Source organism: Mustela putorius, unplaced genomic scaffold (assembly GCF_011764305.1).
Source record: "Mustela putorius furo isolate JIRA1106 unplaced genomic scaffold, ASM1176430v1.1 tig00000873_pilon_pilon_pilon, whole genome shotgun sequence".
Taxonomy (NCBI): domain Eukaryota; kingdom Metazoa; phylum Chordata; class Mammalia; order Carnivora; family Mustelidae; genus Mustela; species Mustela putorius.
The window spans coordinates 1,774,850-1,799,629 of record NW_025421504.1 but is presented as its reverse complement, the minus strand read 5'-3'; the positions used below and the strand labels follow the sequence as shown (position 1 = coordinate 1,799,629).

The 24,780-nt window shown below is 54.4% G+C and overlaps 1 protein-coding gene across 4 annotated transcripts in view; it reads left to right on the top strand.

Annotated features, from left to right (window-relative positions):
- Nucleotides 1-24,780, top strand: part of RPTOR (regulatory associated protein of MTOR complex 1) — a 307,301-nt gene that overhangs the window by 167,912 nt on the left and 114,609 nt on the right. For all 4 annotated transcript variants that reach the window (XM_045085733.1, XM_045085736.1, XM_045085734.1 and 1 more), the window contains one exon: nt 6,488-6,547. In XM_045085733.1, coding sequence (XP_044941668.1) covers nt 6,488-6,547 — 60 coding nt within the window. The remainder of the gene's footprint in view (nt 1-6,487; nt 6,548-24,780) is intronic.

Genomic DNA, 24,780 nt, shown 5'->3' with positions numbered 1-24,780 from the left:
GCGTGCAGGGCCAGCATGGAACAGCGAGGGCAAGACCTCCGGGGGTGCGTCGGGCAGAGGGCGGGGCTCCTGCTCCCGGGGAGGGCAGGCGTGCGCCATCCCCCAGGGAGCGCGGGTGTCCTTCCGGACTCGGAAGCTCTCCCATCTCCGGCTTCCCCGGTTTTCATGGCGCTCAGCCTCCAGCCCCCTCCCCGCCTCCTGGAGGTCAGAGGTCCCCCTCCATCCAGTGTTTGGTCTTTCTGGTGAGTGTCCCCTCGTCTGCATGGCCTCGGCTATGGCCCGAAGGGACCCCTAAGTAACCAGTGGCTGTCCTGTCTCTGGGCAGGGTAGGCGTCCCGTGCTTTATGCCTTCCATGAAATTCTATAAATATTGTCTCTGTGGAACAGAAAGATAAATATTAAGTTGGCAAAATAATACATCAAGATACAAAGAGAACTAGCAAAGGGAAGGAAGAGGTTTAAGAAATAAACTTTAATTCTAAAACTTAAGTGACCTTAAAATCAGGTGTTACAGGAAACGGCAAGCAATAAAAAAGGAGAAGCACGACGATTCAGCATGCAGGTGATTGTCTCTGAAATCCGGGAGGGAGCAGGCGTAACCCAGCAGCCCGTGAGCACACGGTGCACGTGGCCACGGCATACTTCTGAGCCCTGGTCAGAGGTGACCACACGGGGGCCACCGGCCAGGACACACGCGGCATGTGTGCACACACACATGCACACATATGGGGACATACAGAGGCAGCAACATACGTGCGCAGTCTCATACACAGCAACACAGACCAGACACATACACACGTGCACACACAAACTTCACACGCGTGTGTACACAGGCTCACACACGCAGACACACAGTCACATACCCACACCACACTTACACATGTAGGTGTGCAGGTGCACACACGCACACACACACACACACAGCCACTACCGTTGAGTTCAGGTAAACTCTCAGTGACCAGGGCCCTGCGGTGCAGAAGAGTGACCTCCGTGAGATCCTTTCGAGGCGGCTTTGATGACTTTCCATCAGGCTGCCTATTAACATAATCCATCATGTTAGTGGGTGAAGGAGAAACGTTATTTGATAAAATTAAAAATGAATTTTAATGAAAACTTGTAACAAAAATAGAAGGCTACTTGCTGTGTGTGAGAGAGCGTCTTCCACACCGGCTGCTCCCGTCACTCTGGGTCTCCATCAGCGCGATTAGGGCCCAGAGAAGGGCGTGGCCTGGCTCTGGTCCGTCGGCACATTGTTCTAGAAATGCCAACCAGTGGCATCACCTGCTGAAAAATCATATGAACAGTGTGCGTCTTCGAAGGAGAAGGCGAAGTTGCATTATTCATGTGTGAGCCGAACCTCAGCTTTGCAAAAAAGAGTTAAAACACGGGGAAACTACACGCAGTGGCCAGTGGCTGACCGAGCGCACGTGCAGACGGCACTGCGGAAGCACTGCCTCCTGAGGGCACGGCAGGTTCCTGGGCGCACGGGCCCTGGGGACTGGGGTGCTCTGTTTCCTCGTCCGGGACTGGCTGCGCTTGACTCTCTTAGTGCTTACGCTGACATCACGTTTTATGCTTTCCACATAGGGCATTTTTCACAGCAGTCGCTTAAGACGCATTTTATTTTCTGTATGTTAGAAATAGCCAGCAAGTGGGTGCCGGGAAGGAAAGGAATCCGCTTTATAACAACAGTAACCGACAGGGGCACGGCCTGGCTCAGCGCGTACCGTGTGCCTAGATAGAAAGTCCCGTAAAACTTTACTGATTGAAACGAAAAGAAATTGAATAAAAGCGGGACTTGCCCACATGATTACATGTTGAGACCCGGTAAATGAAGGTTATAAATTCTCCCTAAATTAAATCATAAATTCTACACAATACTGATAAGTTGATTGTAAAGGTCAGCTGGAAAAACCGCTGTCTGAGAGCAGCCTTGGGAACCGGGTTTGCGAAAGAAAGCTCGTCCTGCCGTCCCCAGCACGTTCCGAAGACACAGTTGAAATGAGAGTGTGGACCATCACGTCCGTGGAGCAGAACAGAGATCTCGTTCCAAAAGCAGAGTCTGTGTGTGTCGGAAGAACGTGTGATTCAGAAAAAGAATGAATTGCTCAGTATCTACTATTTGGGGCACGTGGCTCACCATTTGAAGTTTTCAAATCCCTCCCTCTTAATGTAATAAATTCTGAATGTAACAAAGCCTCCGATGTGAAAAGGAGAACTCACAAAAGTACTGGGAAAATGATCAGGGGGGACAATTAAAAAGTCATAAAGGCAGGGATAGATTTTATAAAACACAGACTCTAAGTGTCGTGCGGCAAGGAAAACAGTAGATAAAATCTAAAACACAGCTGATGTGTGGGCGACATAGGGTTGAACTGTGCAGGTCCACATAGAGGCCGGCTTTTTTAGTAAACACGGGACAGTAAGTTCTGTAAATGTGCTTTCTCTGATGATTCTCTTTTCTTTTAAAGATTTTATTTATTTATTTGACAGACACAAGATCACAAGTAGGTAGAGAGGCAGGGAGAGAGAGAGAAGAGGAAGCAGGTTCCCCGCCGAGCAGAGAGCCCGATGTGGGGCTCAATCCCAGGACCCCAAGATTACGACCTGAGCCGAAGGCAGAGGCCTAACCCACTGAGCCACCCAGGCTCCCCTTTGATGATTTTCTTAGTAACGCAGTCCTTTCTCTAGTTTATTGTAAGAATGCAGGATACGATTCTTGTACAAAATATGTTTTAATTGTTATCGGTGAGGTTTCCGTAGGCTACTAGTTGTTAAGTTTTGGGGGAGTCAGAAGTTACATGCAGATTTTGTCTGTGTGGGAGGTCAGTGCCCCTCACCCCTGTGTTGGTTTGGGGTCAATTATAAGTTCAGAAAAATTTTGCGACATGTAATCAAAGGTTGGTTCTTGGTTCTTGGTTCTGTTAATGTATAAAACACTTAAAAATTGGTACGATGATGAGTACCCCAGTATAAAAATGCAAAGGGCGTGAATAGTCAACAAGCAAAAGAAAAACACAAAGAACCCGGAAGTTATTGACTGGCATTTAACCTCTAGATTAATCAAAGAAATTCAAACGACATGTCATTTCCCCACCTGCCAGTCAGGCAGACAGCGGTTTCCTTTTTTATGATGATGAACCCAGTGTTGGCAAGAAGTGAAAAAATGGGCATTTGGGACTTCTTTTCTGGAACGCCGTCAGACAAGGAGGAGTAATTCAGGTCTAGTGTACCCGTCCATCGGGCAGGTCCGCTTCTAAGAATGCGTCCTGAGGACAAGAAACTTGGTGTCCATACAAACAGGGCTCATTCAAACATTGACAGAGGGGACGTTCTGCATACCAGTGTTCATACCGCCCAAGACATGCGAGGACAAGTTACAAAACAGCATTGTACGGGGCAGTATATTCCCGTGACAGAGCACTGGTTAGCGGTAAAACAGAATCAGCTCACGATACACACACGGCCACGGGCGAACCTGGAAAACATACTGCTGCCCGGAGGCCGCCTTGTAGGACGTCCACACTGGACAGCTCCGCTTCTGTGAGATTCTAGAGCAGAGGAGCAAGGCGGGGGAGGCCTCGGAACCGATTCTGTCCCCGGGGGCAGTGGGAGGAACCGTTCTGGGACGTCGGCAGTGCTCTCTGTCGGAGTCCAGGTTACGTGGCTGTGTGCATTGTCACAAGTCAACGAATGTGTAGCGAAGATGTGTGCACTTGATTGTGTGTGGTTTAACTCAAGGACACACGTGGAATCTGGAGGGCAGTGTGTGGTATGTCCAGGTGCACCAAAAGGAGAGTGGACTCGTGGAGGGAGACACAGACGTGATGAAGCCAACATAGTCAGAAGCCGGTGGTGGAACCAGGCGGAGGGACGCAGGCCTATCCTGTAAAATTCGTCCAGCTTTGTTGAATGTTGGAAAGAATTGGTGGTGGGGGGGTATTTAGAAAAACAGCTGTCACAAGGCTTCTCTTGTGCAAAGAAACAAAAACCCACGCGTCGATGCTGGTTGTCTCCAGGAGCGGGGCACGTGTGGAAGCGGGACCCCCGTGTGCAGCGGGTGGCGGTGTTGAGGGCAGTGGGGACAGACTTGGGCTCCCCCAGCAACACCCAGTGGGGTGTACGGGGACAGAGGTTCCCTTTATCCTTGAACAAAGTCGGTTGGAATGATTCAGTGTTTTTTAACAGCTGTCTTGGGATTTGGGGTGATTGTCACTTGTAATGTTCTGTACCTCTTAATTTTTTATGCCAAATACATCTTTTTTTGTTGTTTTTAGTTAGGAAAATAGTTCATGTCTTTCCGTTCTCAGACTCAACACAGTTACATGATACTTCATGAGGTTCCAGAGCTGGGTTTGTTTTTATTTTTTAAATACTAAATGATTATGATTTGTTTTTCATAAAATCTTGAAGCTCCTTGCTTTCAAGAGTGACAAGAAAACAAGAATGTGGGTGAAATATTAGAAACCCATAAAAACTACCACATCAATCTCCTACCATATCCAGTTGCTCACGTGTATTTGGTAAGCAGCAGAACTGTGTGCTGGTCACTGTCCCTGGCACCAGAGCTGTAGAGATTAACAAGAAGAGAGAGGTCCTTTTACACCCTGAACATACCTTCCGTGGTAAAGACAGATGCCAACAGCTGTGTAACAAAACACTGGGGAGCAAGAAATGCAGAGTGAGGGGTTGGAAAATGGAGATGTTTTCCTTTGGCTGGCCAGGGGAGGTCGAAATCTAGATAAAATAAAGGAGTAAACCTTAGTTTTCTGGGGCAAAGATACTGCAGGCCATGGGAACAGCAAGTGCAAAGGCCCTGAGGCGGTCTCTGTCAGGGTATACAGGCAGTTTGGTGGTAGGACTGGTGACCTTTGGCTTTGCTGTTAGTGTAGGGGTGTGGCTCTGATTCCCGGAGCATGGTGGTAACTAAGGCATGATTCCCCACCCCACCCAGGAGGTCAGTGGAGGGCAAGGTGTGGATCAAGGCCCCTTAAAGCAGCGGGCTGGCTCTCCCTGTCGGTGCACACCTGGGGGTGGGTGTGGACTGTCTCTGTTCAGCCTTCCAGTTACTGTCTCCACGCGGCCCCCGGGAGTCTCGCCCCACGTGTGTGCCCGGCAGCAGCCTGCCAGGACTCGGGAGACATTGAGCCAGTGAGGGGGCCACTTTCCGGCAGAGCATTGCCCCGTGTTCCGCGTGGACTGGGCGTGCCTGCGGGATGCACTGGGTGATGGTACACTTCCCTGCAGTTCTCCTGTTTCTCCCTGAATCCGTTTTCTTCTTGGTGCTTTTACGTGGTGGTTTTTTGTGTTTTGCCCAGAGCTAATTATTATTGATAAGAGAACTAGCCTGATACAAATTATTCTGTCATCACTGGAATCCCGAAATGGATGAGAACGTTTTAGATAAAAAGACAAATGACAAAGTGGCACAGTTTGCATAGAACCCAGGGTTAGATTGGAAAATGCCTTTCCTGAAGATTCTCTTTATCCACCGAGAGATCCTGATTTACCTGAACCCGCCACAGGAGCTGCCTGTGTCCTGGTGCCACAAGGACAGCAGTGGGGGGGGGACAATGGTGCAGGGGGGGACAGCAGTGGAGCCCCACCTCCCCCCCAACCTGGAGGCTACCCTCGGGAGTCACTTGTTCTCATAGCCACCATCCTCCTGGTCTGTCACACTTCCTTCCCGGCAGCCTCACATGCGTCACAGCTTGTCTCCCTGAACGTGGCCTGGTGCTTGTACCCGTCCCTCCCACATGGGCCCACTGGCCTTCTCCGACTTTCCTCTCCGACTTTCTTCTCGTGTCCCGCCAGGGAGGCACGGAAGTGCTTCCTGCAGGTGTGCACCTGCCGTATGCCTCCTGGCGGTCGGAGGGGGTTATTGGAGTGTAATCTGTGAAGCAGGTGAATTAAATGTTTCACGTTTCTCCCACGACAAGCTCAAAATTGCCTTTTTCTTCAGTGTTGCGGCTGCTTCTTTCGTTGCCGTGTGCCCACAGCCCAGGGAGGAGGCAGGGGGTGGCTCCCGGCCTCCGGTAGTGCCCTCACGGTCCGGCCCGGCGGCCTGCGGAGTCCGGTCCCTGTGTGACGCAGTCGGGGTTGGATAAGCAAGTGACATGATGGAATTCGCTGGTGTCTGGTTCCTCCCACGTGTCCACGTGTCCCTTTGTGTGCCCGGAAGTCATTCGTGCTCACTCATCGTGCCGGTGCTCCCCGGCTGGCTTTCTTGGGGGAGAGAAGCCACTGTGTCCGTTATATGCGCAGACGCTGCCTTTCCTTTCTCACCTGTACCCCTCCCCGGGGACCCTGTGTCCGGGTTTCTCTCCCTCCACTGACCGGCTGACGGTCGGGATTGCTTCATGAATCTGAAAGCCATGGGGAGTGAGAAGCCCCCGCCCCCGCCCATATGCCCTCGCGTCCCGGGCACTGTTGTATTTCCTGCTAAATGCCACCTCAGCGCGACTCACTCTCTCTCCTTTCTCTGCAGGTTTTGCATGCAGAAATGCGTGAGCCTGGTGCCCGGGGTCACACTGGATTTAATAGAAAAGTAAGTCAGATTTTCAAGCCATGTGGCTTTTGGGGTCTGAGGGGGGTTCTTTGAGCGCTGTTGGTTCCAGGGGCCCTTGTGGTCAGCGTGGGGGTGTCTCCCAGCGTGTGGGTGTGTACCCCTGTCTCCGGTGACCGCCATGCTGTGACTGCCGTGCTGGTGACCAGCGTGGGACACGGCTCCATGTGCTGCCATATGAAAAGAACAGAAGAAAAGCTGGGTTTGTTTGAACGTTGACAAACACTCCTCACACTCAGTCAAAGCAGAAACCTACGGCTGCACACAGAGGTCACCTTTGCTCCCCGACTGCTGTAGCTGGCTCATTTCTCCCAGCACCCCCGCTTATATTCTGCAAGCCCCCCGACCCCGGTCTGTGTTCCGCCTCAGGGCGCACGCTGCAGTCCCGTCCGGCAGTGCCCTTCGTGGACTGTGGTCGTGAGACCTCTCCGCGTGCTTCCAGGTGATCAGGCGGCCCGGCTGCCTCCTGTTGTGGACCTCCCTGGGTCTGAGCTACTCTGGCTCCAGACTTAACCTGCGTCGCGGGTGTGCGTGTGCGTGAGACTCACCTGGACTCATCCTGGTTCGTCTGGGTTGTTCATAAGCCCTCCGCCCTGGACACTGCTTCCTCCGCAGTCAACATACAGGATGGTAGTTCTCTGTCTTGATACACAAGATTGTGGGTGAGAACAGCTAAGGCCTGAGTTTAATTAAATCAGGTAGGGAAAGCAAACAGGCTTCTGGGTTTCCCTCCTGGAAAACTACCTGCCTGTGTGTCAGAGAACTAGAGAAGAAGGTTACATCTAACCGTCCACGGGCACGAGGGTACGGGTCCTTCTGGGGACCGTGCGCTTTGTAGCAGCTCCGCTGGGCTGGCACAGAACAGCTGCCCGGCATGCCATTAGTGGGAAGAGCAGATGAGACCAGTACACACAGGATTTTTACACTACACATGGCAACGTGTGCAGGAGTAGGGGTAGAACAGGCACGAAACGGTGCGTCCGTCTTCACTCTGAGTGGGAGGAGCTGTGTTAACTGACTTGGGTTTGTTCCGTCTTTTAAATCTTTCTACAAGAATATACACACATGGGATGCCTGTAAAATAAAGAATCCAGAGACTCTTACCAGGGCGCCCACAGACACTTCACCGAGTGTCCGTCCTCGGTGCAAGTTGTGAGTCGGTGTCCAAGGAGATCGTGGGACTGGTCTGCTTGACTTCAGGGAGCTTCCGTTCACCAGCAGGGCGGGTCATGGTGGCTGGACCTCGGTGCCTCCCCCACCAGGCAGGGCATGAACCCGGCCAACACCTCCGGGTCTGCCTGCTGCCCTGTCGCATCCCAGTGCCCCCGCGCGGCGCGGACGCTCCCACCCCAACCGCTCGTGCGCCCTCAGCCACACGGAAGCAGCAGCACCGCGTGCTCCGAGTCCTCCAGGGTAAAAGGAGCAATTAGAGATCCGTAAATGAGAAGTATGTGTTTTCTCAGTGGTGTAGTTAAGCCTCCTGATCATGCTGGAGACAAGCCTGCCGTTCAGTCGGGCTGCGCTTCCCAGCGGGTCTTCACACCCGCGGCAGGGCCCGTGGGACGACCGGCCTCCGGGGACCGCGGCAGGACAGCCAGCCCGCTCCCGGCACCCTCTCAAATATAAAATGTGCGCCACGGTGTGAACCCGGCATACGACCCACAACAGAACAAATAGTGAAATTGGACTTCATCAAAATTTAAAATGTTTACTCTCCGAAAGACACGGCTCAGACGGTGAGGGGACAAGCCGCACGCATGAGGAGGACGTGTGCGAACCGCACGGCCGGCGGAGGACCTGTGCCCAGAGTGTATAAAGATACCACAGAGCAGAAAGAAGAAAAAAAATTCAAAATTGGAAAAAGACCCGAGGAGATACTTTCCCAAAAAGAATCTAGGAATGGCCAGTCGGCCCGGGAAAGATGCTCCAGAGCACTCGCCGTGGGGCAAACGCCAAGTAAACCACAGCAAGAAACCGCAACACCCGTGAGGCGGGTCGATGAAACAGGCGGCGAGGGTGCGGGGCGACCGGCGCTCCCGTGGCCCTGCTGCCGGGGCGAGCGGGACGGCCACGTGGCAGGAGGCCAGCAACACGGGGCCACCGTCCCATTCCCGCGCATTCGTCCCACGGGAAGGAAACTGGGTACTGAAGAACCCGTGCGAGACCGTTTGTGTGGCTTCGTTCCTCGTCACCTGAAGCGGGAGCTCCCAGGGTGGCTGGATTAGCAGAACGCGCCTCGTCCGACGGGACCCAGCGGGAAATGGGGGACCTTTGATGCACGAGCACACGGGTGGCCCCAGAAGCACCGTGTGGAGTGACGCCGGCAGCGCCAGGGCGACACCTGGTCCGATTGCATTCACGTGACCTTCTGGAGAGGACAGCGCGCTCGGGTCCGAGACCGCAGTGGCAGCGACGGCGTGGGGAAGGTTCGCTCTCCTGGCTGCGGGCGCGGCCACGCGGAGCCGCACGTGCTGCAGTCGGGCACCGCACTCCCAGAGAGGCCGGTTTACTGTACGACGACACAGAAAACAAAGTTAACACGTGGCGTGGGGAAGTGAGGCGCCGTGTAAGGGGGTCCGGGGCAGAATGGCTCCGGGGAGGCGCTGCAGGAGCGGCCCGGCCGGGGGAGCTGGGGCGGAAGGACGCTGAGGCCAGGACCCAGAGCGGCTGCGGCCGGTCTGTGCGAGGCGCCTCTTGGTCCGGGGGAAGCGGCGTCACCGTCCTCACGAGGACTGGTTGAGGAGGGTTGCAGAACAGAAGGAAGCGCCCTCGTATGTGAAGACGTCAGTGTTCTTTGTCAAGCATGATTTTCCTGACTCCGGTCTACGTCCCCGCGCCCGGCGGCCAGCCCGCACCCCCACACCCGTCCCCTTCCCGCCTCGCGCGGGGCGGCAGCGCGGGGGTTAGAAGGCTAAAGCTCGTCCGGATTTTGGAGGGAGCCTGGGGAGGAAAATGGCCTCACGCACTGATCCCGTTCACGGATGCTGGATGCCGCCGCGCGACTCTGGGAGACGGTGTCCACGGCCCACCTCTCCAGCAGAGAAGAAGCGATCCTGATTTGGGGGGTGGTCTGCATTTTAGGTGCTCAGTGCCCAGATTAATTGGGATGGGCTATGGCATGCCTGAATGAACTCCACTTCTCCCTCAGGACATTGGGGACGGAGCTTCCTTTGGGGGCTGTGGCAGGGACGGAAGAGGGTGTGAGCCGGTTGTGTAGAAACCTCAGGTCTCTCCTGCAGGAACCGTCTGTGAGGCCTTCACTTGGGCCTGAGTCGTTCTCTGGATGCAAGTCGCAGAGTCGAGCAGAGACAGCGCCCACCAGCCCACGGGGTCCCAGACGGCGCCTGGCCGCTCTCCCTTGTCGCCCGACAAGGATGGGGCGATGCTGACGGTGAGGGTTGGGTTCTTGGGCTTGGGCCAGGACAGGTTCCAAACTCCAGAGTTACAGAGCACCAGAACAAAGTCAGGTGTGACGCTCCCGGAGACCCAGCTGTGTTAACCGTCAGATCCGTTTCCGAGGAAATGCAGGTCTGTTTTCTGAAAGATTTTCTTTCTTTTTTCCTTTCTTTCCCTTCCTTCCTTCCTTCCTTCCTTCTTTCTTTCTTGAGAGAGAGCATGGGCAGGACCGGGGCAGAGAGAGATACAAACTCCTCGGTGAGCAGAGAATCCAACGCAGGGCTCGGCCCCAGGACCCCGGGATCACGGCCTGAGCCCAAGGCAGAGGCTTCACCGACAGAGCTCGCCGGCGTCCAAGGTCCCTCTGTTTACAGGAAAACGTTAACTCACTTATTTTAATGTTTGGAGTTCCCTCGCGGTGCCTGCAGCCAGTAAGAAGCACTGCCGAGAAGCAGACTCAGGTGTGCAGTCGGCAGGCGAGGCAGGAGCGGGGTGAGTCCGTGTTTGACGGAGCCGCCCCGGCCGCCGTGGCATCTACATTCAGAGAACATTCCTGGAACGAGCGTCTCATTGGATTCTTCTCACCCTGGGCAGCTGCATCAGTGGCTGTCTGGCTCCCACTCTCGGGGGCCGTCCCCATCCCCCCTCACCCTGCGACTCGGGGCCCTGCCCGTGCCGCTGACTCCCGGCAGTGCTGACCCGATTGTCCGCAAAGACATGTCATACCCGCGGTTGTCCTGTCCTGTGGCTCAGAACCGAGCAGATGGTGTGAAGAGTGCGGTACAGTGGACGGTTCACGCCCCGGTGGCCGGCGACTGAGGCCTGACTGCCCTCCCCTTCTGCGTGGGCTACACGCTCACACGTCGTCTGCTGTCAGACACGTCTAGTGTCCGTTAGCCATTCACACACCCTCCCTCTGCACAGCGCCCGCACGTCGTGGGTGCTTGGCCTGGAACTCGCCTGCGAAGTGCGAGTGTCTCATCAAGGCCCCAATGGTGTTTTCGTGGCCAGGGTGCGTCCGCGGCAGGTTTGTCTGCCCCCCCCCCAACCCTTTGAGCCTTTAGGATAGGAAGTGACATGATCTGCAGTCCCACAGCTAAAATCCCACAGTCCAGACTCGGGCCGGGTTCTATGTTGTGTTTTAATTCAGATATAAGGTGAAATGCTTTCATCAGGGTATGGAAGAATGCAGGGGACGGAACCCAGGGTGTGGAGGGGCACAGGCGACCAGCGTTGCTGAGTGTGGCCCAACCCGGGGCTGCCTCTCCCACCGACCCTGGTGGGCCTGGCCATGCAGACCTAGGCCACGTGTGCGAGGGGCACTGTGGGCCTCTGGCCAGGGTGGTCGTTCCAGAAGCCCCAGGCCAGCTTCCCACATGCAGTCCCCATTAGCCCTGCTGTGGCGGCGGCCAGCTGTGCCTTGTGCAAAGGGCCAGGGCCTCTGTGCCTGAGGACGAGGGTCTGCACACCATGTGCCAGGGCAGAGTTGTCACCTGTGTGCTGTGGGGGAGGGGCGTCAGCTCCCCGACAGAAACCCGGAGAGGAGTCTCTGAAAAGCAAGGCCCGCGCCCATGTCCCTTCATCCAGGGCTCCAAGTGCACACATAGCACACACCCGGGGCCATAGCTGATTGGTCAAAAGCCTTCGCATTTCGGGGATTTGGGATCATGTTTTTCCAAACGTTCTTCAGGTGGAGTCGTGAGAGGTTAGTTGGGCGCTCCGGCGGGGGCGGGCTCAGTGTTGACTCACCGTCCAGACTCTGGGCGGGGGTGGGAGTCGATGCCCGTCCCTGGCCTCAGGTCCTGCTCTGGGAGCCACGTCCCACCCCAGACTGTCTTGGGAGCCGGGGGGTGGGGGGGGGCTTCCAAGTAGCGTCCTGCGGCTCTCGTCCACCCCGGCATTCCCCTTCGCCGCCACGTGACCGGGCAAGGTGGGGGCATAGACATCATCCCTCCTGGCCTGTGCCTGGGGGGACCGTAAACACTGTAAACACTTCGTAAACACTTCGGGATTTTTTAATTCACAAGCAGCTTATGTTTGGAGAAGCCGCAGAATATTTCAAAGTATATACATTGTTAATAGTTTGGGAGATTTTCGTAAACCAGTTGCACAGCGTTGCAGAAGCTGGTGCGGTGGTTGCCGGGTGAGACCTGGCGGAGCTGGGTGGTGGCTGGGCGGCGCTCCCGTGTGTCCCCGCTTCTGGTGACCGGCCCTCTTCTCTGAGAGCCACGGGGTCCGGGGTCTGGGGGGTCACGTCTGCAGTAAAGCCGGCAGAGCGCGTCCCTGTCCCTGTCTCTCCCGTGTGAGGGGCTGTGGCCGCTGCCCACCACGCTGTGAGGCTATTCACGTGGACACTTGGTGCAGCTCACTGGGGGTCTGGTCATGGGTCCAGGTTACTTGGCGAAATAACATTTTTCATTTCACTCACGGGACTGGATGGGAACCGGCTCTCTGGCGCGGCTCCTTGGCCCTGTGTCCTGTGCTCTCCAGCAGTTCGTGCTGGGCTGTGGAGTGCTGGGGGCGGGGGGAGGCCCCCTACCAAGGACGCACAGGAGGCAGTATGTGTGCCCTTCACAGAATATGAGCAACGTGGCCGTGGATGTGATGTGGCACACGTCGTGGTCTCCTGGGCAGACACCACCACGTGGTCAGCCAAGCTGGAGCTCAACGTTATCGATGTTGCTCGCTTCTCAAGGATTCCGAGCTCTTCCTTTTGCCTCTGGCTTTTTTCTCTCGTTTCTCTTCGACACACAGTAGCACTGTCACCTCTGTGACCGTGACTCTGGTCACCATAGCCGTCTGATGGGAGGACAATTCCTAATGCGGAGATGAGATGGAGAACACGGGCCTGGCTTACTGGATTTTGTTCCCTTAATTTATCGATCTGAAAAAATAGAGTGACATCCATTTCTGCCCCCGCTTCCAGGGCCTTTGCTCTGTGTTGAAGGGTGGCCCTGGTGCAGGTCTGGCATGTGGCCATGCTCAGTGTATGTGGACCGAGCCAGCAGGCGTGGGTCCCGCTGCCCCCAGAAGCTGTCCTTCCTCTGTGTGAGCAATGAGTGAGCTGAGGGCTCCGGGGCTGATGACCCGCCCTGCCCTGTGGCTGGACAGCGGTGACTCCGCGTCCCAGGAGCCGGGGACAGCCTCGGGGCCCGGAGAGGCAGGTGTGGGGGCTGGAGACCGGGCCTTTCCTGCCTCCGTCACGACAGGGCCAGCACTTGCCCTGGCTCAGAAACCCCGCCTGAATGCGTCGTGGCCTCTTTGCCATCACCGGAGACGCTGGTGGAAAGGTTTCATACTTGAAATTGCGGTGCGGTAATTCGGTAATAAATGTGGTTTCTTTCCAGCGGCCGCCGGCATGTGACCGCTCAGCACAGACTTCCCCAGGGTGGCGCCTTAGCCCCTTGCCAGCCTCTGGCACCTTTGTCAGACGGGCAAAACATGTGCTGTTTGCAGCCTCGACACAAGACCGGAGAGGAGGTACGGGCGGTGTGTGGGTTTTGTAATTCCTTAGCAATCTTTAAAGCTGGGGATGGAATTTGTTTTCTAATTAAGCTGCTGTGTCGGGAAGTAAATTAGAGCGAACCTTCTTTGAGCACCCCCCGTTTCTAATTATCTCCACGAACCCAGCAGCCTGATGAATAAACATGTTGCCGCTGTGGTGCGTGTTTATATTCCGAGTCCTCGGAGAGAGTGGCAGTAAGATCCATGTTTGGAAATTAAGGGACATTTTTCAGCCCTGAAACAAAGTAATGAAACGCTTAAACAGCACTAGAAATATTTGGGTGCTCAGAAAGCGCTGGGGCATCAGGGAGCCGGGAGCCTCTTGCACAAGGCTGTTCGTTAGCATTCTGATCACTGCAGGCGCGGGGCGTACCGAAAATTATTCATAATTAACATCTATTGTGTCAACAGCATATTTTAAGGAGCTAACAGCCCGGTGTCTGGGATAAAGTGAGCGGCTGTGCCCTACTCCCTCCACCGCGTGCGCCATGGCCCCTGCTGAGCCCGGGGCGGCAGGCTGAAGCCAAAGCTTGCATCTGGGGTTGGTTTTACCTTGAATCCATGAGTATTTGGCTAACTTAGCAGCAGTCTGCATGTGTCAGAGCCCCGGTCTCAGCCGTGCCCCGGGGGACGGGGAGGAGAGTGTAGGAGGACATGAGCTGCTGCGAACACAAGGTAACCCACGGTCCTTCTGGTTGACAGTCGGGACGAAAGACGGCCGGGAACGTATCTTGAGCAGCCGCCAGGTCCCAGGAGCTGCATTAAGGGCTCGCTGCACATTAACTCACGCAGTCCTTGCTGGGACCGTCTGAAGGAGGCGCTGTCAGTGTCCACACTCAAACGATGGGGGAACTGAGGCGTGGGACGGGTAGATCATTTGCCCCATGTCTCGCCACAAGGGCGAGTGGGAGCAGCGCTTTGCCAGGCAGGCTCCCTGAAGCCCATGCGCTGACCCACGCCACCACCCCAGCCCACAGCGTGTGCTGCAGGGGTGCAGACCTGCGTCCTCTGAGGGTCTGCAGGGACCCGCGGCTGCCCACACCCGCCGTCTGGGCCCAGTAGCTGTGATTAGCGTTTACTCTGCTGGGGGGTCGGCATCGTACACGTGTCACGTTTGAAAGGAAAGCTAACAAGATACCAGCCTTCATTCGAAAAGTACCTTTCTCTCCAGCATAGATAGATTGTGTCAGCTGGTTGAAGGTGAAAAATCAGTAAGTCATGAGCGCCTGCCCGTCACGGAGAGGATGAGTGATGAGTCACGGGAAGCTAATTTAGAGATGGAGCGGGAAAGCCCCGGGGGCGCTGCACGGTGGAGACAGTGTGAGCGAGGGGCGGACCAGCCTGCCGCAGACCTGGTGCCCACGGGAGCTGTGTGCGTCAGCAGCACTCCGGAGGGAGGGCCAGGGGTGCTGGGTCCCCGAGAGTGGCACACACTCTGTCACCACCTGCCTTTGGGTCGTGATCTGCCGGACGGGGGCCAGGCTCTGAGCCAAGACTAGGCAGCAAGGGGGGGCGCCCGCGGACCACACACAGGGCTTTCATTACCTTCACGGTGGCGCCAGTGTCCCAGCCTTTGTCATCTGGACAGAACAGCGTCAGGCCAATTTCCCGTCTTCACTACCTGGCGCCCCGGTGCCCTCAGTGTCCTAACAAAAATGTGCTTCTGCCCGTCTCTGGTGGACGCCTGTGAGCCGGACCAGGGATGCAGCCGGCCCTGCCAGCGGCTCGCGCTCACCGAGGGCAGGCGTGGTGCCGGGGAGGCCAGGTGACGACGCGCAGTTCGAGGACGAGGCTGCAGGGGCTTCGCACAGCGCCCCGCCAGTGCTTCAGGCCATTTCTGTGCGGGTCCTTGCGGGCACCCCCTCTCCTGTGTTCGCCTGCTCCTCCCCTTAGCCTTGGTCCAGAGCCGGCCCCGGAGGCCCCGCTCAGGGACAGCACTCTGCTCTTGCACCGTCAGACCAAGTGGAGGCACCTTAGTGCTAAGCAGCTCTCCCGGAGATGCGCCCCTGACACAGGGCTGGTACCAGGTGGCCATTCATGTCCACACGGCCAGCCCACGTGGGTTGGGGAGGCGAAATCCCCCCAATGGCTTGTGGTGCCCAGCCCTGCGAGAGGCCCTGGTGGGGATTAGCCACTCTGGTCTGCACAGTTGTCCGGGGAGTCAGGCCCTGGGCACTAAGGGGACATGGACTTGCCCAAAGTCACTCGGAGTACAGACCCCACGTCAGTCCCGACTCCGCTGGCCCCACGCAGTCTGGGGGCTGCAGGACAATGCCGGAGGACACGCGTACCCTCTCCCACCCAAGTCGCCCAGCCTTGGAGCGGTGTCCCAGGTGCCCCAGGCTTGGAAGGAGGGTGTGTGTAGCTCCAGGGTCGAGAACACACAGCAGCACGGGAGCCCTGGGTGGGCTTGCAGCTGCCGCTCAGACTCTGACTCAGATCGCTGCATCGGACAGGAAACTGAGGCAGCTGTGTCAGGACCTGCATTGGAGGTGGAGCCAGACTGGTCCACCTTCTACTCCTGGGCCGCGGTGTGGCCACGAGGAAATGCCTTCTGCTCCGTGCCATCCGCCACACGGTGTTTGAGAGCCGGCTGCCCGCGGCCCCACAGGCGCTGTGCGATGATGACAGGAAAGAGACAGGCGGTAGAAACGCACCAGAGGTGTCTGCAGAGCTCACCGTCCAGCAGGGGACTCAGGCTCACATCCAGAGAACCGTTCATGAGGACGGCCTGAGCTCACTCACCTGCAGGCCCTTTGTCGTAGCAGAGGGACAGGACACCGACTGAGAGGTTGGCCTCCTCTCCTGCAGGGCCAGGACAGTAGAGGACAGTAGCAGGCAGTCAGTAGACGCCTATAGGTGAACGGTGTTCAAAGAGGTGGGGCCCTTGGCAAGCTGGAGATGGGCAGGCACCATGGAGCAGGAGCTGTGCGAGCTTCGGGGGGAAGGGAGTGTCGGGTCAGGGCGAGGAATGGGAGTGACACTCCGCTCCTGCATCTGTTCCTAGCAGCTGCCAGCAAAGGGAGCAGGTGGTCTAGAGCCTGACGTAGTGCGGTCTGTTTACGAGCAGGAGTGTGGGGGCAGCGGGGGGTCCCAGGGAGGGCTGTTCCTGCTTCTCTCTGCGGAAGGTGGTCAGTCCGGGGCCTACTAGAAGACTCATGAGCCCAGGAGGTTCCTCCTCCTGCAGGAAGGATGGGCCGTGTAGTCGGCGACACCGGCCACCCACCTGGCCTTTGCAGGGTCTCCACGACAGCACTGTTCTACTCTAAGGAAGATCCATTTCAGAATTACCCATGGACGTACAGCAATGTGGCGCGGAAGTTTTCGGAAATGCAGATAAACGATAATGACACTTACTTGAAGGATTGAGAGAACATAAGGGTTTGCTCACAAACCCAGTACCAGGACATAGCAGGGTTTTGACAGGCTGAGCAGCTAAAGGCAAACAGAATTCTGTGTGTAAACCACAGCATGGTCCTCAGAAATTGTATGTACAAGCATGGGGTTGGGGAGATTCAATAGAACATTAGCCCCTGTGGAAAAAGTCGGGGTTGTGGGAAACAGCTTGAATCAACTCTTCCAAACAGCTGTTCCCAAACCAGACCAATTCTGGAGGAGGAGGGGACATGCAGGATACAGTTTGGTGCCTTGGGTGAGGAGCACCTTAAACCGGGAGGTTTAGCCTGGAGGGAGGAAGACACTGGATGACATGGTACCTATTTTCACATCATTGAAGAGTCATGAAATTGCCGATCACTCACACATTTCTGCAGGACCCTGAGTGCTGGCGCCAGGGCCATTGGCGGAAGCTTTAGAGATGCGGTCTTAGCGCAGTGAGGCAGGCCTCGGGGTTCCCTGGAACCAGGTGCCGGGAAGCAGGGCACATGCCAGGCCAGGGCTGTGTTGCTGTTCCTCCTGCCTAAGCAGCACAGATCATTGAAACACCGGGAGAAATGAAAAATCACTGACTTTCCAGGTGGGAAAAAATTCACGGATTTATTAGGGGAACTAAAGGGAAAGGGGGGAGGAATTCTACATGTACTGAAAACTAGGACTTCGGTTTAGTTTGACTTAAAATGAAGACACACAACAACAGACGGGCTTCCCCCCGCCCCACCTGTTTATGGAGTCAATGCAGAAAGCGTGACATTTCAGAAAGAGACTGAAATGTACACAGTGGTCTTGTAGCATCATTTATGTGTTCAGTTCACACTTTTGGGGGTGGTGGTTTCTGTATTTTTTCAGCAGCTTATACGTAAATTTATAAATTACGTACCCACCTAAGTGTTCCGTGGTTCCTGGTAGGTCTCCCAGCCTGTGCCACCACCGCCGCGGTCCCATGGTAACTGGCGTCTGTCCGCCATTAGTCCCATTCCCATCCCAAACCCAGGAAACCGCTAGTCATCCTCTCTCTGTGAATGTGACCTTTCCGGACACTTCATAGAAATGGGGCCACACTGTATGGTCGTCTGCGTCCAGCTTCGTGTTTCACTTTTACTTAGCGTAGTGTTTTCAGAGTTCCTTCACATCGTGGCTCACGTCAGTGTTGCTCTGTCGTACTGTCACGCGGTACCCCACATCACCAGTCTGTCCATCCGCGTCGCCTGTCATTCACGGACTTGGGGAGCAGTGTGGCTGTGAACACCCACGTCCCAGGCTTTGCGTGCACGCACGTCTTCGTGTCTCCTGGGTAGACACGGGGAGTAGCGGTGCTAAGGCAGATGGTACGTTTATGTTTAATTCCTAGGAAGTTGCCAGAATCTTCCAGAGCGATGCCATTTACGTTCTGTTTCTCCGTGTCCTTGCCACGTCCGTCCTCATCAGCCCGTGATTGTCACCGCTGTGGGCGTGGCAGGGTCTCTCTGTGGTCGTGACGGGGATGTCACTGAGGGCTCACCTGGGCAGGCGTCTTCTCACGTGCCCACTTGCCGCTGTGCGTCTCCCTCAGTATCGCGGCCGTTAGTCTCCTGCCTGTGTGTGGGGGGCGGGGGTGTCGTCTCTGAGCTGGGGGCGTCCCTGTGTGCTACAGAGGTCGGTTCTTCTCAGATATGGGACCTGCAGATGTTCTCTCTGAGGCCAGCTTTAAGTCGCAGACATGGAAATGCGCTACAGGTAACCTAGAGTGCTCCTGAAATCGTCGTGTTTTTTATATTAATCTTAGGAGTTTGGTTTCCTGGGGGCAGTTCCAGCATTTTGGGCTTCATTTGTTTTAAAATGTGTGTGTGTGGGGGGGGGTTGTAATAATTAAGTAGGAGCATCTCTATTTCCTGGGCCCTTGCCGTGTTCCGGGTTCTGGGCTAACTTGCTAGGTGTGAATTGCACTTTTCTGTGTCCCGTGGAGTTCGGCGGGACCTCTGAGGTGACTGAGTCTCGGGGAGGTTAGGTAATGTGCCCAAAGTCACACAGCCATACGTGACAGCGCCTGGGGGATGACACCCAGGCCCATCCAGTCCCATCCCCTGATCTCTGTGCTGCGTGTAGCACGGAAGAGTCACTTAATGTCTGGCAGGTTCACGCGCGGACGTTTCAGAGGCAGGAAAGGTAAATTCTGAGTGGGAACATACGAAGAACAGACTTATGGGGGGGCTGAGTTTTATATTCCAAGGACAGATTAGATGAACTGAGGGGCTGTGGGGTGGAATGAGCGACCAGTTAGCTCAGCCAGGGCACTGGGGACCCAGGAGGCAGAGGAACTGGAGTGCACGTCTACTCAGTGCACCTGCGCAGGAAAGCCCTGGAGGAGAGCTTGCCTAGAAGATCAAGAGCAAATATACTCCATTTGTATTTGGAAACTGCTGCTTTTGTGATATTTTGATAAATTCACAGTAAGAGATAGAATTTAGACAAGGCTACCAGTAGTCCTGCTCAGCACAAGCTTGCAGTGACCTTGGCATTTTGGTCCCTACATAGACCGGACAGATTCTGCTCAGCTAAGGAACCACCAGGGGAGGCTGGTGGCAGTGTGTGTTAAACAGCAGAAGCATTACATCCGTTTTACCACCAGGACGCGAGGTCTGCCCCTCCAGCCCACGACTCTGTTCCCACCTTCTTGAGGCCCGATTTTTACAAAGAAGCTCACTGAGGGTGCCTTAGCATGTTCCAGAAGAGACATCTGGAGAGACAACCAAATAGTAGCTGAGTGCCTCATGGGGGTAGTGCTCCCCAGATTCATCTGATCAGAGAGATGTGCTCCCTTGGTTGGTCTGGATCAGGGGATGTGCTCCCTGGGATTCATCTGGATTCTGTGCCCTTGTTTTATTTTTAAAGACTTTTTATTTATTTGAGAGAGTGCTCAGGGGGAGCGTCGGGACGGGGGAAGAGCAGAGGGAGAAACAGACTTCCCACTGAGCGGGGAGCCCCACATGGGGCTTGATCCCAGAATCCTGGGATCATGTCCTGAGCTGAAGGCAGACGTTTCACTGACTAAGCCAGCCAGAGCCCCTGCCCCTTCCCCTAATTTTAGAAGCTCACTTCCCCAAGCGTGACAGGCTTTTTAGCAGCTTCCCAGAGAATTCTGCCTGGCCACTGGTCTGGCATGGCTCCCATAACTCTAGCTCTCAGGAAAGGGCCTGTTGGACGATCAATCTTGACACTAGGATATCCAGAGAAAATCAGCTTTTTCAGAAATGCTTCAAAAATGAACTTAGACTCAGATTTATTTCTTAAGAGTTTTGGAACCTGCACTGCTTAATAAAAAACCATCTGTTTTCATTGCGTCACACACATGTTGAATAAGCAGATGGACGCTGCTCCTTTGCTCTGTTCGATCCATGTCTCCCTTTGATCCTCGTCTGCAGCCTCCAGAGGGACGCACGTTGTCGGCTGCTGGGGGGGGGGGGGACGGCAGTTTATCATTCTGTAATAAATTCAGTCAAAGGTGGATTATCTCCAGTGTCGTATTAACTCCTGCTCAGCACTGAGCTGTGAAAATCATCACTCCTTTTCCTTCAGAATTTTAAAATACATTTTCCTTCAGTGCCATTTGCTTCCCAAGATTAGCGGGTTTCTGATCTGTCGAGATGTTAAGTGCAGGGTGAAAGGGACTGAGGCGCAGCCTAGCACGCGTAAACTGTTCGATTTAGAGACTCGGTACGGAGTTCTAAAAATCACTAGAGAACAAGCTGGCTGTGTGGGTTTAAAAAAAAAAAGAAGACCACCAGCCAGCTATTTATGGGTAGAATTGTGTGATTTTCTTATCTCTGACCTCCCTGGGGAGCAGTGTTCACCATCAGCATTTTGATAACCCTGAGCTGATAGCCTCCTGGGGAAATTAACAAGAGTTTCACTCAAGTCCATATTTTTAAACTACAGGTCATGTTTTGTTAGTGGCTATGAAATCAGTGTGGTGGGCCACAGCCACCATTAAAAAAGAAAGAAAAGATAGAAGATATCATTGCTTCCCCAGGAACACAAGTGTTGTTTGCTTCATTGTATATGAATAGCGAATGCGTATGTTTACCTGTGGTTGTAGGCGTGTGTATTGGATCGCTGCACAAAATGCATTTCTTGCTGGGAGTGGTCCCAGAGTCTGAAAGCCTCTGCTCTTTACTGGGACCTGGACACGCTGATCCTTAATTCTCCCACTTTGGGTCATCCTCAGTGCTCCTGAGATCTTGATCCCTCTGTGTTCGCAGTCTCAAATCCCTGTTCTGCCATTCCCCGACACCCTGCTAGACGTTGCTCGAGACGTTGCTGCTCTGTGCATCTCGACTTCTCCTTTCATTCAGAAATGGAGTTTGACAGCTTCTTGCCATTTTACTTTAAATTAAAAGCCCATCCCCTGCCGACTACACGCTTCGCCCTTCGGCACTGTGGAAAGGTAAATTAGCCATAACCGACCCCCTTCCTGGTGGAACGGACGGAGTCTGAGAAACATCAGTCTTTGCCTCGGATAACGTCCACGTCGCAGCATAGTGGTGTGGCTGCCTCGGTAAGGAGTGTGCCTTCATCCTCATCTGAACTACTCAGGTGCGCTAATATGTGTGTGTCTGAATCCGGTATGTATTTAAGGTGCATCTCTTTTTAGCAGGACGTGGCTTTCTCCTGGTTTTAGATTTAGACTGAAAGTCACTGACTTTAATCGAAGTATCTGGTCTTTTTATAGTTAGTGTAATAATTGGCATACTTGGGTTGAAATATGTTCACTTTTTTATTTTCCCCCATTTCTTTCTTTCCATCTTGCTTTCTTTTCCTCTGCTCCCCTCTTTTGGGTTGATTTAGCAGTTTTACTCCTTTCTCCCCCTCTGTTGGCTTGTCAACTCTGTGTTTGTTCCCTGCACACGAATGGCTACTCCCAGGCAGTAGCCAACTTCCATTTCTGTCTGGGCCCAGACAGTACAATGGCCATCCTGTATTCTTTTTTTTTCTCAAGATTTTATTTATTTATTTGACAGACAGAGATCACAAGTAGGCAGAGACGAAGGCAGTGAGTGGGGAAGCAGACTCCCCTCTGAGCAGAGAGCCTGACGCGGGGCTCGATCCCAGGACCCTGAGATCATGACCTGAGCCGAAGGCAGAGGCTTAACCTGCTGAGCCACCCAAGTGCCCCTCTGTCATGTGTTGTTCATGTCAGCTTTGAAATCATAAAGACCATCATTAGCTCTTGGGTCAGACAAAAATCAAACCAAAACCACAGGCCCCTGGCTGGTTTTGGCCCCCAGACCATAGTCTTGGCGACCCCTGGCTCATTAAACTCAAATCTAAGTTAGTACTTTTACGACTGCCCTGGGCGATATGAGGACCTGAGCACAGAGTCACGGCATTGACTCATTCCCTGACTTGGGTACAATTTATTGTCACGTATTTTCATGCTCCGTGTGTCACCACCATAAACGTCGCTGATGTTCTGTCGTTAACTCTCGCTGACGCTTCCGTCTCCCATGGCCTCCGCTCCTTCCTGCATCTCAGCCTGAGATCGTTTCTCTTTACCTCAAGAACTCCCTCTGCTGCCAGTTTGCCGGTGGAAAAAATTCTGTTTTTATTGTTCGAAAATGCCATAATTTCCCCTTCGTTTGACTTTTCATTTTAAAATGATCCTTGTTGAAATACAGCTTGCATCCTGTACAGGTTGGTGAGTTTTGGCAGCTCTACCCACCCGTGGAACCAGCTTCACTCAAAACGTAGCCCACAGTTCCTCTCGTGCCTTGTCCCGAGAATCCCCCACCCCCGGAGCTCCCAAGCCCAGGCAACCGCTCATCTGCTTTTGCTTATCGCATCTCAGAGTTGTCTTTTCTCGAGCTTCGTGTATGTAGAAAATGACAACGGGCTCTTGTGTGTCTGTCTCTTCCCCGTCGGCACAGTGCCTTGAGACTACCCAGGCTCGGCGCACCTGCTGTTCGCTCCGTTTATTGCAAGCCGCGCTCCCCGGTGTGCGCCGCAGCCCTTCCGCCTGCCCGCCCGCCGGTGCACAGCGGCTCTCTCCAGTCTGGCCGTCACGATGAGCCGACCTGCTGCAGATGTGCTCATCCTTGTGTCTAAGCATTTCGTTGCCCCAGGGTGAATTTGCAGGGGTCGGAGGGCTGGGTCATCTGGCAGGTGTGCGCGAAGCTTCATCAGAAGCTTCTCAGCTGTGTTCACGGAGCTCCACCAGGTGACGTTCCTGCCCGTAACGTGTGAGGGTACCAGGCACTCAGCGTTCTGTCAACACTGGGTTCCTAGTGGATCGGTAGTGCTGTCTCCTATTCTGTTTCGTTTTTTAAGATTTTATCTCTTTGAGAGACAGAGCGCAAGCAGGGGGAGAGGCAGAGGGAGAAGCAGCCTCCCCACCGAGCAGGGACCTTACCCCTTCGGTGTGGGGCTCACTCCCAGGACCCTGAGATCCTGACCTGAGCTGAAGGCAGAGGCTTCCCTGACTGAGCCCCCGGGGCTCCTGTCCTGTGGCTTTGATTTGCATTTGCCTAATGATGATGCTGAGCAGCTTTTCACATGCTGTTGGCTGTTAATTTATATTCTTTAATAAAACATACATTCACATTTCTTGCCAATGTTTTAACGGCGCTGTTTGCCTTCAAGAGCCCTTTATGTATGTTGCAGGAGTCATTGTCAGCTCTGTCTGGTCAGTCTGGCTTCTGTTTTCATTTTCACAACAGTATTCTGGGAGCAGAGCCATTTCATTTTGATAAAATCTGATTTAGTACGTTTTTCTTTCACGATTCACTTTCCATGTTGTGCCTAAGAAAGCTTTGCCTACCAGGATTGTGACGATTTTCTCCTATTTTTGCTACAACTTTGACCGTTTTAACTTTTATGTTTAAGTTTGTGGTCCGTCTCAAGTTAATTTTTGCACATGGTGTGTGGTGAGGGTCAAGGTTCCCGTTTTCCGCGTGGGTGTCTGGTTCTTCCAGCAGCACCGTAGGAAGACCGGCTCCTCCCCGTGGAAGCAGTGCCCTAGACAGGAGGCTGTCGGCCGGGATTGTGCCGCTCTTTGGCCCTGTGCTGTCTCGGTGGTCTTTAGGCCGGTACTGCACCATCTGGATTGCTGTCGATTTATTATAAACCCTTCCTTTTCTTGGATTTTGGCAGCTTGATTTTGTTGTTTTTCTGGGCATTCTTTGTATTGTCCTGCTTTGTGATTATAGCATTTCTTGAGCCTGAATGCTATGGACTGAACTCTGATCCCCCACAAAATTCCTATACTGAAACCCTAACTCCCAGCATGACAGTGTGTGGACTTGGGCCCGTGGGCGATGTGGTCACGATGGGACCAGTGCTCTGGAACAAGAGGCAGAGACAAAGGCGCGCTGTCTCCCTGCCACATTGACGACACAGCAAGCGGGCTGCAGGCTGTAAGCCAGAGAGCGGGTCCTCACCAGGTCAGCCCACGCCGCCCCCCGATCGTGGACTGACAGTCTCCGGAGCCGTGTGAGAATGCGTTTTGGTCGGCTCAGCCAGCCGGTCTGGTATTTTGTTTCAGCAGCTCCCACAGACCGGGACGTTGTCCCTCAACATCGTTCATCAGCTGCAGGAAATTCTCTTTGAAGATTGCTTCCGTCCCATTCCCCCGTTCTCTCCTTTCGGGACTCCAGCAGGTGATTTCAGATCTTTTCCTTACCCCCTGTGTTTCTTCTGTCCCAGCCGTGCATCTGTCTGTGCCTGGTTCTGAGTGGTTTTCCGGCCCATCGTGCATTCCTGTCTTCCCTGCTGGCTCCTCATCTTCTCAGCCCGTCTCCTGAGGGACTGACATGATGTTCTCATGGTCCTGAAGTGCTGGAATTGCCAGGCTTGACGTTACAGTTTCTGGTTCTCTGCCAAGCCTTCTTTTGTCCTTTAATTTCTCGAACAAACTGGGTAAAATGATTGGGACATTTGCATCTGAT